The following is an 18,499-nucleotide window of genomic DNA, read 5'->3' as shown; positions in this document are numbered from 1 at the left end:
GGCTCTCTATTCTGTTCCATACATCTACCTCTCTATTTTTGTGCCAGTACCATGCTGTTTTGATCACTATGGATTTGTAGTATAGTCTGAGGTCTGGTATTGCCTGTCTTATATTTGTCAGGAAAGTGACAGAATAGAAACTAATCTTATAAATAAGAGAAAAATATAGTTCTTGTTATATAAGAAGGAATTTAATGCCATTGAACAAATCACTTAGTAATTTTATATGTAATACTACATTTTTATAAATAAGTATAAAATTTTAAATTTATAGCATCTCTTTAAATATCTTTTGAAAGCCAATAACCATTACACCTGAAAAAATATTTAAGACTTTAAAACGACTATTTTCAGATAAAATTGGGTCATTTATTAAAGTAGCTATTTCAGACGAAAATAATAAGAAAAGGGATTTTATATCTTTCTACCGTTCATGTTTAATTATCCTTATGTGTCAATCAGTTATTGTGTCTTATTTTTCCTGTATCACTTGTTTAAATAAATTTTCAGGTAATTGACACTACATGGACATAGGAAAGTAATTTTCATAGGAAAAAAGCTTTTTTAAACTTATAGGAATTAGAATATGGTTACCTACAAAGTACTAACAAAATTTATCTCCTTTTTTTTCTCTTTTCTTTCTTTCCTTTTTTTTTTTTTTTTTTTGCACTATTGTGTTTTTAGGCTTAACTGAGCTAAATGACAGTCCAGTCCCTCTGGAACTTGAGCGCTGCAAGTCTCCTACTTCAGGTAAACATAAATGGTATTTTTCAGACTTCTGGTAATTCACTATGGTAATCCATTACTTTATTTTTATAATTCTTATACTCAGAAATTTATAATTTAGTAATTAGGTGTAATTCCATTTCTTTAATTTACTATATATCTTATTCCAAAAATCCAAAAGAAATACATGCCTTTAAAATATTTCTGGCCCAAAATAAAAATTAAGATCAGAGATATAAGTGTAATACTTTTCAAAATATTTTAAGGGAAAGTTTTTCACACCTACATTAATAATGCTTACTAAGTATCAAATAAAACTGGTTGTATGATATGGAAACTTTGTCATTGATGGCCAGAGCTGGATTAGTGGGAAACATACACTATCTGTACAAGAGAAAATGATATCATTCCTTTGGATCACAGTTTTATAAGATATATATTCATTGACAAAGAAAAAAATGGCAATACATATAATATGGTGTGATGTACAATATCAAACTATGTGTGCATTAAAATATACAAAAAATATAAGAATAAAAATTCCTAAGAATAAGTCTTTCAGGTGCTGTATGTTTAAAACAGTCAATATTACATGTTTGGGTGGTGGGATTATGAGTGATTTGTCTTTTTAAAAATTTTTTATTTATTCGAATAGTCTTTTTTCTGTGTATATATAGTATTGTGTCAGTTTTTAAGCACTGAAAATATTAGGTATTTCTTTGATGTTGAACTGTAGATCTATTTTTATAGAGTATCAAAAATTGTAATTACTTTTAATATGCATAATTTTTATTTGAACTTATAGAAATTGATAAAAATATAATGTCTTATAAAGAGATGAATTTTTACTTTAAAAAATTAATTTAGAATTTCAAGAGTTCATCAATTTATTTTATTACTTAAAAGTTGTTAGTTCTTTATCTTTGTTCTTTGGGAATCAAGGCTACATGAATCTAGTTGTGTCCTGTATAAATTTTTCTTTTCAGTCATATCTTTGCAATCCTTATTATATTGCTTTTATTTTTAAAATTGCCTCATACATTTACCCCTTCTTTTCCATTTTCATTGGCACCATCCTAATTTAGGTATTTATTACACTATAACTAGAGTATCACAAAAATGTTCAAGCAGGTGTCTCTACTTTCTATCTCTCCCTCTTACAATTTGTTTTGCATATCTTATTGCAAAATTAATTTCTTAAAGTATTATTTTGACAATATTTCCCCATATTCATATATCTTTAGTATAAAATATAATCTAATATATAAAATTTATATAACTTTTAATTTTTAGCTATAATCTGAATTTCACTAATAGTACATTAACATCAAAAAGAAATTGAATAAAACTTTCCCTCTCATCATGCCCCATACATTGTTACCATCCTTGCAAAAAGTAAACATTATTATTAGTTTTTTATTTATCCTTCCAAATAATTTGTGTTTGTAAACCAAAAAGACATATATTTTCTTTTGTGTTTTCTATTTTATGTTCTTTATTATGCTTCTTTCACTTAGCATATCTTGTCTGTCCATGTCATTATATAAAGTACTTCCTTTTTTATAGTTGTACAATATTTCATTGTATGCATGAACTAAATTTATTTAAACAGTTCACCTGTTGAAGGACATTTAGTTTGCTTCCAATCTTCTGTTATTACAAATAACGCTGCAATGACTAACCTTGGTACCTACTCATTTTAAATGTGTATAGGTATATCTGTGTGATAAATTTTTAAAACTGGAGTTGCTGGATCAAAGAATATGCCTGTCTAATTTCTTAAATACTCCCAAAATTTTCTCCTTAAGATTTAGAACAGTGTTCTATCCTTCTTGCCATAAAATGCAAACATTGGTTATCTTTTTTTTTTTTTTTTTGGCAAGTCTAATAGGAAAAGTTACATGGCAGTATTGTTATAATTTACCTTTCACATATTACAAATGATGTTGAACACATTGTTATATGTTTAAGAGCTCTTTAAATTTTTTCTGTGAGCCATCTATGCATATACTTACTATTCTGACTTTAATCACCATAGATTATTAGTTTAGTGGGTTTTATGAATTAATTTTGCAGGATTCTGACATGAATGAAATTATATGGTATTTATTTTGGTTTCTTGTTCATTTTGTTCAACATTATGTATGAGATAATTATCTATGTTGCTGCATGATTTTATTGCTGTATAATATTCCATTATATGACTTATATACCTCAAGTTATTTATGCAGTTTATTATTGCTCATCATTTAGGTAGAGTTATTACAAATAAAGCTGATATAACCAATCTTGTACCTTTTTAATGCAAATATAAACTCATTTGTGTTTTATATGTATCTGGGAATGGAATTTTTCTGTCATAGGATATACATATGTTCAGCTTTAGCAAATACTTCCAATGAGTTTTCTAAAGCGATTGCACCAATTTTACTTTTACAGACTCTATAAGAGTTCCATTTGTGTCACATACTTGCCAATGTTTGATACTGGGGTTTTCTTTTCCAGTTTTAGTCATTCTTAAATGTATGTAGTGGCATCTCATTATGAAATTTAATTGGATTGTGAGTCCCTAACGTCTGATGATTTTTAATGGCTTTTTTATGTTTATTGGCTAGTTTAATGCATAGCATCCCCTTTTTAAAGATATTTAAGTTTTGCCCATTATTATTGGGTTACCAACTTTTTCTAATTGATTTCTTATAGGAATTCTGTGTGTGTGGGTGTGTGTTGTGTGTGTTGGATTAGAAGTCCTTTTTGGATATATATATATATATATAGGAAAATACCTTCTCCCTTTCTGTAGCTTGCCTTTTATTATCTTAAAAGTGGTCTCTTAATGAGCAGACATTTTTAATTCTAATGTAATTCATTTTACTGATCTTTTGTTAATTCTTATTTTCTTTAAAGAAAACCTTTGTTCACTCCAAGATCATAAAGCTATTTTTCCTTATTTTTCTCTAGAAGTAATATTGTTTTACCTTTCCTATTTAAATCAAAGTTCTATTTGCAATTTATTTCTACATATAATGTGAAGGAGGAGTGAAGTTTATACCATTTAGGTATTCAATTGATAAGTGCCATTTCTAAGGAAACTATCATTTCTCCTATTGAATTAAAATGGTACTTTTGCCACAAATTAATGAACTTTAATATGTGTATGTATGTATTTATAGATTTAGTGTTCTTTCTAGTTGTCATTTATCCAAAAGTATGTTTGGATCCAATGGTGTAGGTTTTTTAATTTTATTTGTGTGGTTATTTTTCAAAATCAACATACCTATTCTAGATCTTTTGTGTTTTTATATCACTTTAGGAAAGAATTTATCAGTTCACGCACAAGCATGCTTAGATTTTGATTACAATTTCATTGGTTCTATAAATCAATTGGCAGAATTAACATATTCAACAATATTCAATTCTACATTTAGCATCTCTCCATCTATGTGTGTCTTCTTTGCTTTCTCTTAGTAATATTTTCGGGGTTTTTGTAGAGGTTTTGTATATCCTCCATTAAATTTATTTCTTCATATATTTTTTCTGTTATTATAAATGTTATATTTTATTTCTTTTTCTAACTGTGCCTAGAATATAAAAATACAACTAATTTTTTGTATATTGAGCTTTCCTTCAGCAGACTTTATCAATTTATTATAATAGTGTGTAAATTTTTTGGATTATCTATGTATCTAATTATGCCCCTTTTGGGGTGAAGAACCTGCAGCCTCAGGAACACATGTGGCCTTCTGGATTCTTGAGTGCAGCCTTTTGACTGAATCCAAATGTTTAATAAAAGGATTTGTTCTGTGAAGTTTGAATTTGGTGGGAGTGCTACACTTGGGGATCTGGAAGGCCACAGGTTCCCCAGTCCATTGTGGTGTTAGCAGACATCTTTTTCTTGTGCTAAATATCAGGGATATAGCTTTTAATATTTTATAATTATTTATGATAATTGCTCTAAGTTTTACATAGACATTCTGCTTTAGCCCTCTGCCTATGATCCTTCCTTCATTAATGTTAGAGCAGATCTTGGAACACCACCACCAATACCACACTTTTTTTTTTAATTGCAAGACAGAGTAATTGCATATACTTAAGTAGATTGCTTCAAAGCAGGAAAGTTTTGACTACTATTGTATTATGTTACGTGGGGCAAAAATGATGGGCTGTGATAAGATTTACTTATCACTTCAATACTTTACATGGTACTTATTTACTGGGCAGATCTCATACTTCCTTAGTAGCAACTTTAAATTGTAAGTAATTATAATTGAGGAATGAGAGGTTTTTTCCTTAGAACAGCTCTGTAATCATTAAGTGTTATATTTGTTAAGGTATGTGAAAGGTATCTTTCTGGGAAAGGTACAACAGAGTTTACTATATCTTACTTAAGAATATTAGAAATTATTGATATTTGTTGATTTCATTCATTGTGAAAAAGAATGATAATTAATTATGTTATATTAGAGGGTCTTTTTAAGCCCACAGAGGACAATGTGCTTGATACTATTTCCAAAATACAATAGCAATGTATGTACTGAAAACTACTTTCTGCAATCTCTTGCTATTGTAGGAATTTCTGCATCCACTCTAGATTATCAGGAAAGATATAGTTACAGCCAATGCAGACTTTTTAACCCAACCGCATATAAAACTAACAGTGGAATTTACAAGACTCATGGAATTTATTGTCTCTAGAGATAGGAAATAATGAAAATGTAAACAATTAAAACACTCAGAACTAGCTGATGAGGTCAGACTAACAATGGCATTTGTTATGTTCATATCTGGGTATACCTTCCTTTTAAAAAAATGTATACGGTCATAGTGTTTAAGAGCTATGTTTTTTTTTTGTTTTTTTGTTTTTTTTGCCTCCCCCAACTCCCTACCATGCAGTAGTTCTTGAACTTAAGCCTGCATCAGAATCAGGTGAAGAGTTGTTAAAACCTACATTGCTGCATGCCATAGATTCTAATTCAATATGTCTGGTGTGGCACAGATTTTGCATTTCTAACAAGTTTCCAACTGAAGCTAATTCTTTTGATTTCTGGTTCATTTAAGAACCATTGCCTTGTGTAACATTTAAAAATATGTGTTAGTAGTTACCTCCTCTATTAGTATCTATTTGGAGATCTCAAACTCTATCCTTCAAGTCTGCTAAAAACAGATGAAAATATTTATGCAAGTTCCTCGGAATTAGGGAGGCCAGGAAATAGTAATGATTTTATAGCTCTGATTTTCTATGTGGAGCTCAAGCTTCCTCACACTCTAATGAAATATAGGTAAAATACAATGAAGTTCAGACTATTCAATATTTCCTTGAAGATAATACCAGAGGACAGAGTAGGGATTTAAGCTGCAATCCAGTGAACCAAAGAAATACTGATGTTTTCAGCTTTCAAGGTAATGTAATGCTTTTATATTGTCTATGCTCAACTTTTCAACAAATAATTTTTGGTTTCCACAGATAGACATTATAGTTTCCATTTCCTGATTCCCTGAACCCAGTTGACCTGGTTCAACTACTTGGCTGAGCTAGAGAGTTCAATGGAGACAGGCCAGGAATCAAAAGGAAAAGAGAGTGGAAACTGAAAATAAAACTGAAGCAGCAGAGGCAACATGAATAGAAAGCAAAAGTAACTTGCACAAGTTTCAGTATAAATTTTATTTAAGAACAAAGAGAAAACTCAGACCACTTTCAAAGAGAGTTGTAAATGGATCCCTCTCATGAAAGAGAAGAGGTGAGAGATATGCACGCAAGGGCATTGTGGAGGTGTAAATACCTCTCCCTCAGTTTGAAATAGGTTGTAAGTATTTCATTGGTCTCCCTGTACTGACAGGATTATTGCCCTTTTCTAGTGGTCATTGATTACCTAGGTTACCTCATTCTTTTCCTTTTTGAGGGGAGAACTGTTGAGTGGTGAATGATCCTATGAGCCCTCCAGACTTCCTTGTTCCACAGACCAGGTTTCCCTCTCATCCTCCTTGAAGCCCCTTTCTTTGTGTCCCTTCTCACACTGAGGATAAACTAATGAACAAAATAAACGCTCATTTATCACGAATGGAATTTACAGACTATCTTTAGAAACAAACATTAAACTTACACAAATTTTTCATACTTCTTTTCGGAGCAGCACCATACTTGAAACTCACCAGGAAAGGTTGTGGAATTTGTATGTTGCACAAACACCTCCCCATTCAACCCTAGCAGCACTTACCTGGCCCAGATCTAAGATACAATCCGTAAAGGAAACAGCTTCTTTTTCAGTGGACAAATAGTTAAAAACTCAATAAGCTTTAAACTGTAGGGTTGTATCTTTCTAAAAGTTGTGTATTTTTTTAATAACTAAACCATTAAATTTTTTTTTTATTTTAGACTATCACAAGAGTACATACCATTAGGTTAAATTCAAAGTTCAACTCATAGTTGGTTTCCTTCACCCAGGAAGAGTGCCATATACCCATGTATTAAGTTATGTGTTTTTTAATATGTTCCACTTGAATATGTGCCTTTTTCTTATTTTTTTTTCTCAGATTAACTTCTTCTTCTAGGCTAACTATACTAGGTCCTATACTGCTGCTGCCTATCTACCCTCATAATATTATTTGTTCTAATCTACAGTAGATTTATTATGCTACCAATTTCAAGTGAAGGCTAGAGTTTTAGAAATATTTATCATTTAATATCTATTAAAATCAGAGAGGTTAGTGTCACAAAATACTAACAAAGGAATACTAAATTCTGTTTTTCACAGGCCTGGGTTAGAACAGGGTCTTATAAGCTAGTTTGAATGCTGGGTAATTCTATGTGCCTGAAATCCTCCTACATCCTCCAAAAAGCTTCTTTACTTCCTCCAAACAGTCTTCTGTTGGGGCAGTATTTGTATTTATTTCAGATTAAGGCACAAAATGGAGATCTTTCCAAATAGTTATTATGAAATTAACCTTTAAGGTAAAAATTCTTGGTTATCTGGGGTAACCAATTGCATGCCAATAGTTTTGTATTCCCTTCCTTTAGGACTTGCTACCAGAACTCCTGAGGCAGCACCAGGCTTTTATAGGAATGAAATACCAACTGTGAGACAGAGGAACCAAGTACATCACTTGCCAGGTGAAGGTGAACATCTCTTTCATGAACAAACAAGTTATTCATATTTCCACAATTTTGTAGACTTCATAATTTGTCTCAAAATATCATTTCATTTGTTGCGCTGAAAACTCAAGTCCATTGTGGCAAATAAAGGCAAATTGCTCTGAAGCAATTGTTAAAACCATAGACACTTATTCTTGAGATATAAAATAGGAATCCCTAAAGCTTTCACAAAAAGTTTTAGAAATGTTCTATAGAACTTTGATTGTGTTCTCTTTTATATACCTGAATAGTTTCATCAAGCCTATTAGAAAATAAGAAGGGCTCAATAGAGAATTCAGAGAAAAGAGCTAAAAAATGGTGAAATTTTATGAAGATTCACCATAATTCTTTACCATACCATGATATATTTTCTATAACCACAATGACCATGGAAACAACACCAAAAAATGGCCTCAAAAGGGCAATGCTATTTCTCAAAAGTAGTGAGAGAGAACAGGAGAGTATGATAGGCCTTTCAGAGCTCCACCATAGATGGTGACTGAAAATGGATGTGTATTTTTTTTTTAATCTGTGTGTGTGTATGTGTATCAGGTATTGTTGTTCTTTCTTAGTTTCTGGCTTAGGGAAGATAGAGACAAATGAAATATGTTACTATATTCCAACCAATTGGTTAGTTAATAAATAGACAAACTCGTGGGTGAATAAAACTTTACAAACATTTAAATCTAGATAACTTTCATATTAATTTAGTTTATTGGTTAGTTCATATTAATGTTAGTTTTATTGGTTTTAGAGACAGTATCTAGAGCACACAGGTGGTGTCTTCTATATGACGAAGATTGTGTTGCTTAGTGGAAAAGGCACAGCTTTGGAGTCACTTTCTACCATTATACCTTTAGCAAGTTTATTAACCTTAACTGTGTGCTAGTATTCAGAACATAGATGCTCAGTAATATATGGTATTACTGGTAAATATCCATGGTCTAAAGAGGCTGAGCTTGGTCCCTCTGGCCATTCAGGTAAAGGAAAGTATGATAGTTTGAGCTTAGAAGGAAATTTTGATACAATTACAGCAATCCCAAATTAGAATATTTTTTAAAACCTTTAAAGATTTCTACATGAAAATATCCAATCAAGTTAGGATATCAAGAATGTTGTAGGACAAATACTTATATTAAATGGGGTGTTGAATTAGATAAACTCTTAAGATTCCTTTGAGCCAATATTCTTCAATTCTCTTCCCAATGCAGTTTGGTAAGCCAATGAGTAGTAATAAGTTTCTATTTTCATTTATTCCCCCTTTGACTAGCATAATAAAGTGACATTGGTGCATATGCTTTAGCTCAGATAGCAGTAAAAATGAAGAAATTTGGAAAGTAGCATTGCCAGGGTACATTGCCAAGGTTAACAAGTAATCTGTTTTCCTCCTATGCATTTCCAATACTATGTGCCTCTTACTCTCTTGCATTTTTTTTCTTTTTTCTTTCTTTCTTTCTTTCTTTTTTTTTTTTTTTTTTTTTTTTTGCAGTTTTTGGGTGGGGCTGGGTTTGAACCCACCACCTCCAGCATATGGGGCCAGCGCCCTACTCCTTTGAGCCACAGGTGCTGCCCCTCTCTTGCCTTTTTCATCCTCCAACTTGAATTCCTCAGTGTTATTATGTAACACATTCTCTAACACTTGAACATATTTTCTCTCTGTCTTGCCCTCTTTAAAGTAACCTTTCACCCTTGCTTTCTGACTATATTGTTCAACTACACATATTGTATAGCTATTTTTTGCCAATACTTTACATAGGGAATATAGTCCCTGTCTTTAGAGAACTCAGAGTTTCAGTATATTAATGGATAATAGAGTAAAAAAAAAATCAAGTACAATAAAATGTGTTAAGTGTTATAAAGGAGATATGTACAGGTGCTAAGGAAGTTAAGATAAGGGGCACCAAGTGCAGGCTTAAGTTTGGGGCTACCTATAGAAAGGGAGTGATGTTTGAGATGTCTTGAAGAAAGAGTAGGAGTTTTATTAGTTGGACAGGTAAGGAGGATTATTCTTTGCATAAATAACAGAGGATTATTAACATTGTTATTAAGCATGTTCCCTAAATAATCCCATCATCTAGTCATTCCCCTTCCCTCCTCCAGTTACACAATTGAAAATGTGGTCTGTGAGGTTAGACCCAGTTTTCAGGTAGGAAATAGTCTACAGGGACCCTTAAAGGTACCTAGTAGTAATCTGGGGTCAGCAGTGGAAAATCCAAAAAATGGAGTAGATTTGAAGAATGAGAGTAAGTTAGATCCTAGAATCCAGATGAATTTTCCATCAGAAAGAATATTGAGGAATAGAAAGATATATGTCACTATAATCATTGTCCTGCTGTATAAATCTGCGTTTATCGATGCTAGGCTGGTACTATTGCCTGTATTTTTGAAAGAGTCTTTGTAATTCATTTTGAAGATAATACTATATAGATATGTTGAAGACCCTATTTAAAAAATAATTATAAACCCAAATTATTAAAATTTGATTTGTTTTCTTAACCTTAATAAAATTTATTTTAAATGTCTTTTCATAGAGACAATTGCCTTTCTGTTCTATCATCCTGCATATTTTTTCAAATACCTTTCCTAATTGTAAAGAAAATCACTCATTAGAAGGTATAAATTAATTGGCAGTCTTAAAGTATTAACTGAGAGATAAGATTTTATACATTATATTCCCCAGTACATTTCTTCTATGATAACATGAATTCCAGTTAAATATTTTCTGAGACAGATAAGGAAGAAGTTTTTTAATAAATTATAGGCATTTTCTTTGTTTATACAAACTTTTTTTGGTAACTTGATATAATTAAGTTTATTTCATATATATTGTATTTTAAAGATTTTCTCATCTACTTAATGCAACATTATATTATTCAATATTGATGTCATCATTTCATCTACCAGAGGCATAATAAAATTTTATTGACTACATCATATATAGAAGAATTTTCTTCTATTTGAAAAAAAGTCACAGAATTTAACTATTTTTACCCTTTTCATTGTCTGAAATGACCTTATACATTTGTTGCAGTATCTCTTTACCTATTAGATTTGTCTGAAGTTAAATTTTATCTCTTTACAAATTAAATAAGAATTTACTTATCATAAGACATATAAGAGAACCTATGTAAACATACACATAGTTACTACAAGAATAATGGCTTTTATGTTTGCATATTAAATAATTGCTACTTGATGGAAACAAACTAATATTAGAACAATATTTGTACTTCCATATATGCTCACTAAATGTAATGTTCATCACATTTCTAAAACTACACTATAAAACATACTGTTCCCCCACACTCCTCTTTAATTTCATATAATTAACAACTGCCTTTTCCTTTTTCTGTTGTTTCAGTTAAAGGATCAAGAAAGTTAAGTCTGCCAACAGATCTTAAGGCTGATCTTGGTACGGTAGGCAAAAGCCAACAATTTTAAGTTTTCTTATATTCATTTGGCCTAACATTTTTACTAACCAATCCATGAATAATAACACAAGTTTCCTAGATGGCAGTATTTGATAGCTTTCCAAAAAGGCTTTCTTAAAATCACCATACAGTTCTGTTGGCAGCATTCAACATTTTGTTTGTTAACAATCATTTTATTAAATTACATTTTATAAATCGTTACACACTACAGTATGTAATGTTTTGCTTGGTTTCTTTTTATCATGAAAATGTTTTAAAGCATTGAATAGTCACACATAAAGACTCTTTGTCATTGTAATCATGTAAATGGGTATGGGTTTCTGGAATTATTTCTGCTATTTTGTATATTAGTATCATTTAGAATTCTATTTAGCAACAACAAAAAACATGTGACACATATAAGGGAATCGAGCTCTGATTATTTTTTTATTTAGGGAAGTTGTTGAAATTTTGATTTAGTTTATTTTTTGTAATGGTCACAGATGAATTCATAAATCTAATTCTGACACACAAGGCTTTATTAAATAGACCTTCATAAATTTTTTATTTAGACTTTTGTCTACTTGTTCCAGCATGGGAATTTCTGTTTGTTTTTTTTGAAATGTCATTGGGTTACTTTTATTTTCATTTTATTTACTCTGACTTAAAGATATAGCTTGAAATCCTACTAATGCAATGGATAAAATAACAAAAACACGGTAATTAGTTTATTATTTTTCAGTGTTTACTAAACTGTTTCATATTCTTTTTTATTTTTTTAAGCAACTCAAGGTTGTTGTCACTAGTCTCAATCCTTTTCCCCCCAGAATAGATACTGAGGTTATATTGTCAGTAAATGGTACACTCAAGATTTTGACCTAGGCCACATAACATGTACCTGAAGTATATGGCATATATTCACATATCTCATCTCGTATCTCAATTTAAAGAAGTTATATATAGTTTATGGTATTTAAAATCAATTACATATGATCCTGTATGAATTTGATTAAATAAGATAATTACAGTATTTTAAAAGCAAAGCACTAGCATGTTAGCTATTGCCATTAATTCAATATTAATATTTAAGAAATTAATATGAAATTAGTATTTTATAGGTGTAATTGATGTTAAAGAAAGAACCAGCATTATAGTTCCATTTATTGACCTCTTATGTGTCAGAAATTATGCAATATGATTTGTACACATTATCTGAGATATGTGTACAAATGATATTATTTGTATTGGGTGATATTATTCCCACTTTACAAATGAGTAAACTAAAGCTATAAAAAAATTCAAATGTGTGTAAGGTCACAGAAGCACTAGCAAAACTAGAATTTAAATCAAGTCTATATGATTGCAAAGTTTATAATCTTACAATTCCTTATCATTTTGTGTAGCATGTCTTATGACAAATGAAAACTATTTAAAAATAAAAAAATTTTCTTTAGAAACATGCATTTATATTTGTTCACATATTTTCCATAATTTCTTTCCTAAAATGTTGAAAAATAAAAATGAATATTGCCAGCCTTCTCCTATATTTATTAGAAATAGCGAAAAACTTATAGTTATAATTTAAACCTGAAGGTCAGGCATGCTGTTATTAATAAACATTTTCAATATATCTATAAATGTTAATTTCTAAAAGTCTCCAACTGTTTCCCTCCAGATTGCTTCATGCTATTTTCATGCAGATATTAACCAAAATCCAGATATTAACCAAATAAAAATCCAGATACATATAAAAGAGAAAATAGTCAAGTTCTTATTACTTTAATGAAATATTTTTTCCACTTGAAAGGATTCATAACAAAATTTCATTAAATTTCTACTTCAAAAATGTCATGAATTTCCTTTTGAAAACTCATTTCCCACAAATTTACAGAAAAAAAAATTATAAGGCTTCTAAAAGAAAATAAATGTCTGTATGTGTAAATTTTATGTAAAACCTTGGTGTAAAATATATCCTGGGTCATTTGTAACATAATTTAGGAAGATTACTTTTTAGTAGTTTGCAATCTATTAGTGAAGAAGGAAGAAATTTAGGTGAATAGGACCTGAATTAGAATAACAATAATGAAAAGAAAAGAAAAGAAGGATTTAGAATGGATTTTACAGCTGATGGGATTGAGAACAGTGGTAGGGGATGAAAATAGAGCTGGTAGGGAAGGGGGTCAAAGATAGCTACAGAGAGCTGAAAATAGCTGTCATGGAGAATATCTTGTTGGAAAGGAAAGGAAAATGAGGTTGAGTTGCTAAAGGAATACCTATATTAATATCCATTGATCAATTAGAAATGTAGGCCTAGATTCCAAGGAGATCTTAAGCCTAAAGTAATAGATAAGATTCACATATATAAAGGTATTAGCAACTATGAATATGAACTATACACTGAAGGCAAAGGAAAAAAGGACAACATATTTGGACAGCTTTGGATACTAATGTAGCTTTATTACAACAATCTTTAACTGGAATAACAGTATAATACTGAGTGAAATAATAGTATTAATAGTAAAAACCTCATACATTAGATACTTAAGCATGTGGAACACTTCAGTAGTTAGCATTTTATGATATAATCACTAGACTCATAAGAAATTGCTTTATAACTAACATTTTTTACATTTACCGAAAGCTATCATGTTTTTTCATTGATAAACAAAATATAGCTGATCCTTGAACAATGTGGAGGTCAGGGAAACTGACAGCAACCCCCACCCCCATGCAACTGAAAATCTGTGTATAACTTTTGACTTCCCCTAAACTAAACTACTATTAGCCCACCATTGACTGGAAGCCTTATTGATACCATAAAACAGTAGAATAACACATATTTTGTATGTTGTATTTTTTTTGTATTCTCACAATAGAGTAAGCTAGACAAAGGAAAATGTTATTAAGAAAATCATAAAGAAGAGAAAACATTTACTGTTTATTATATGGAAATGGATTATCATAAAGGTCTTCATTCTTACCATGTCCACATTGAGTAGCCTAAGGAGGAAGAGAAAAAGAAAAAATTGCTGTTTCTGGGATGGCAGAAGTAGTAGAGGAAACAGAAAGGGAGGCAGGAAAGGTAAACAAATTCAGTTGTAAATTTTATTGAAAAAAATCCATACACAAGTGGACTTGTACTGTTCAAACCCATTTGTTCAAGGGCAAACTGTATAAACTTTTCTCATTTCTAATAAACAGGATTTTAAATCTAAAACATAAAAATGAGTTAATAGAATTCAAGCCTTGGGTGTATATAAGCTAGACATCATCATGTAATATTATGGATACATTGTAATATTTTCAAACACAACACTGTAAATAAAACACAGGCCCCAGTGAGTGTGGAGAGAGAGGGATACTTTTACACTGTTGGTAGGATTGCAAAGGAAGTATGGAGAGTCCTCAAAGAACTCAAATTAAACCTCCCATTTGACCCTACAATTCTACTACTAGACATCTACCCAGAAGAAAAAAAAATCCTTTTATCATAAAGATATTTGCACTGGAATGTTTATAACAGCTCAATTTGTAGTCTCCAAGATGTGGAAACAACCTAAATGTCCATCAACTCAGGAATGGATTAACAAGCTGTGGTATATGTATACCATGGAATACTATTCAGTCATAAGAAATGAAAAGATGGTGACTTTACATTTTTTATATTAACCTGGATGGAGTTGAAACACATTCTTCTTAGTAAAGTATCACAAGAATGGAAAAGCAAGTATCCAATGCACTCAATTTTATTATGAAGCCAGTAGATGATCTAACACATGCCCACATAGGAGGTAAAACTTTATTCAAGTTAGGGGGAGGGGGACTGAAGGGAGGAGAAAGGGGAGGGGGCATTTGCTGTGTTCCCACTTAAAGGCCACAAGGTAGGGGTGTATGGCACACCTGTTGGGTGCAAGACACAACTATAAGAGGGACTCTACCTAACATATTCAAAACTGTGACCTGGTTATTTATACTGTGACCTCACAGTAACCTTAACAAAAAAAAAAAAAAACAAGAAACACAGGCCCCAATAAACACATACAAAAAAACATACTACAGGATGATCTCCAGTCAACAAAAAGATGCATGGAAAACCCTTTGTCAAAAAGCAAGTACTCATCGTTTATTCCTTTGATTATAGAATTTAAGTTAAATAACATTGATAAATATTATAAACTAGAATGTAAATTTTAAATTCGTGACAATATACAGTAGTGTAAATTTCACCTTTCATTGTGATCAGTTGATGCTATATGTACATGATAATTTAACAAGCAAAGAATTAAGACTATATCTCAAATTGACCTTTTGAAAAAAAAATTAAAATATTCTCAAACTTAAAAGTTATTAAAAAGATTATATATGCCAAAGAATATAAGAAAGAACAAAAAGCATTTTTAAAAAGGAAAGAAGATATAACCTATTATTAAAAAGTGGCAGAACTGGCCAGAGCTTGTTCACATTGACTGATAAGAATTTAAAATTCCCCAGACTGAGCCACTTGAGAGTGTCCCAACCTCAGTTTTCTATCTTTTGAAGACACCAAGCATTTTGTTTCTGGAAGAGTTTTTACTAGAGCCAATCACATTTCATGCCTCAAATGGGGATTGTACCCAAATTTTCCTTGGTTCCAATAATCACAAAGTCCACATCTATAAGAAAAGTGAGAGCCAGTAAGTGAAATCTCATGAACTCTAGGAGCACCATCACAGGTATTCACTGGGCACTGGCCTCCTATGCATGACTACATCAGTATTTGCATGAAAGATGGTGTCTAGAAGCTAACTCTGGTGATATGGAGAATTAATCATGTGTTGTGAAATGGCCCCCACAAGAGAACAAAATTGCTCTGGGTAGTAGAACATGTTTCATTATTATTGCTTACTTGATTACAAAAATAACTAGTAGTTCAACAAGCCAATTCATATTGTGTCCTCAGTTTGAACTAACATCCTAATAATATTTTGCTGGCAGCAATATCATGTGACTTTAAATGTGGAATGTTTTGCATACATCAAAGAAGTGGATAAAAAGCCAAACAGCGTGGCATGGGGCAACAAGATGCCTTTCCTCGTTTGGAATTTCCTGATATCCTTCTCTTATCTGATTGATTTGGCTGGGACTTCTAGCAGTATGTTGAATAAAAGTGCCAATAGTGGGCAGACTTTGCCTGATTCAAGTTCTAAGTAAGAATCTATGTTCTCATCAGTTCATGGATCATTCTCCAACATTGATCACATCTTATGCCACAAAACATGTCTCAACAAACTTTATTTATTGTTTACTTTTTTGAGATAGAGTCTCACTCTTTCTCCCTGGGTAGAGTATCATGGCATCATAGCTCACAGCAACCTCTTAGGGTTTGAGCAATCCTCTTGCCTTAGCCTCCCAAGTAGTTAGGACCACAGGCACCCATCACAATGTCTGTGTAGGTTTTTTACTTTGAGTAGTGATGGGGTCTTGCTCTTGCTCAGGCTGGTCTCAAACTCCTGCACTCAAACAATCCACCCACCTCAGCCTCCTGTAATGCTAGGATTACAAGTGTGAGCCACTGCACCCAGCCTGAAGTAGGATTATGTGGATCTTAATATACCTTAGGAAGACAGCAGAAAAATATCTTCTGACTTGTGTGAAACCTCAGACCTCATTAATTCAGAATTCAATTCTAGAATTGACCAATGTTCTATGTGTAATATCTGTGAAAAATGTTTGTCAGACCACAGTGGAATAAAATTAAAAATCAATTTTAACAGAAACACTCATTCCTATACAAAGTCATGGAAACTAAACAACCTATTGCTGAATGACAGTTAGGTCAAGGAGGAGATAAAGATGGATATCAAAAGATTCTTTAAATGACAGCAGAGACACAAGTCTTCAAAATAGTGGGATACTGCAAAAGCAGGCCTAGAAGGGAAACTCATGGCCTTAAATGTCCCCATCCAAAATGAAAAAGATCACAAATAAACAATCTAATGAATCTTCTCAAGGAATTACAAAAGGAAAAGCAAATCAATCTCAAACCCAGCAGAAGAAAAGAAGTAGACAAGATTAGAGCAGAACTTAATGAAATTGAGAACAAAAGAAACATACAGAAGATTAAGCAAAAAGTGTATTCTTTGAAAAGATAAACCAAATCTAGAAAAAAGTAAGGACTCTATAAACTCAGTCAAAAATGAGAAAGGGGAAACAACAGATATCACAGAAATGTATACATTCTGTATGGAACCAGAAAAAAAGCTGAATACCCAATGCAATTCTATGAAATAATAAATCAGGAGGCACCACCTTGCCAGACTTCATGTTATACTCTAAGTATATAGTAAACCAAATCTAGAAAAAAGTAAAGACTCCAATAAACTCAGTCAAAAATGAGAAAGGAGAAACAACAGATATCACAGAAATGCAAAAACATCATCCTTGAATACTATAAAAATCTCTATGCTTACAAATTTGATAATGTAGAAGTAATGGACAAATTCTTGGACTCACACTAGCTCCCTAGCCTAGACACAATCAGGAAGAAATCAAACTTCTCAACAGACCAAAATCTAGCCCCCAAATTGAAGCAACAATAAAAAAATCTTCCAATAACAAAGGGTTCCAGATGAGAGTTTTACACTTGAATTCTAAACCTACAAAGAACTTATACCTATATTGCAGAATCTATTCCAAAGCATTGACCTAGAGGAAATCCTCCCAATTCCTTATATGATGCAAATATCACCCTGATATCAAAATGAGAAAAGTGCACAACAAATAAAACTATGGACCAATATCATTAGGGAATATTGATGCAAAAATACATAGTAACATATTAGCAAGCCAAATTTCACTGTACGTCAAAAAAAATTATCCATTATGACCAAGTGACTTTCACTGCAGGGATACAAGTCTGGATCAACATATAAGTAAATCTATAAATGTAATTCACCGCATAAACAAAAGTAAAAACAAGAACTATATGATTTTCTCAATGCTAGGAAGCTTTTGACAAAGTTCACCATCCCTTTTTGATAAGAACACCCAAGAATATAGGCACAGATGGGACATGTCTCAAACTTATAGAAACCATCTATGATACCATCTTATAGCCACCATCATATTGAATGGAGAAAAGTTGAAAGTGTTGTGCCCAAGTCACAAGGTCCCCCATAAATCACTCCAAGACTGCTCCAATGCAAAGGGCAAGAGGCGGTTTATTATCAGACTCGAGTCAGGGCTTCCTACTCTT

General features: G+C 31.6%; 1 protein-coding gene across 3 annotated transcripts in view; it reads left to right on the top strand.

Moving 5' to 3' along the window:
- Positions 1–18,499, top strand: part of STXBP5L (syntaxin binding protein 5 like) — a 327,805-nt gene that overhangs the window by 231,632 nt on the left and 77,674 nt on the right. For 2 of the 3 annotated variants that reach the window (XM_012808413.1, XM_012808415.2), the window contains one exon: positions 685–750. In XM_012808413.1, the coding sequence (XP_012663867.1) occupies positions 685–750 (66 nt within the window). Of the gene's footprint in view, positions 1–684; positions 751–11,216; positions 11,268–18,499 lie in introns of all 3 variants that reach the window. The other variant, XM_012808414.1, reaches the window with a different exon arrangement.

The sequence above is a fragment of the Otolemur garnettii genome, unplaced genomic scaffold, assembly GCF_000181295.1.
Source record: "Otolemur garnettii isolate 467f Iridium unplaced genomic scaffold, OtoGar3 scaffold00089, whole genome shotgun sequence".
In the NCBI taxonomy this organism is placed as follows: Eukaryota; Metazoa; Chordata; class Mammalia; order Primates; family Galagidae; genus Otolemur; species Otolemur garnettii.
This window is presented reverse-complemented; position numbering and strand designations above follow the sequence as displayed.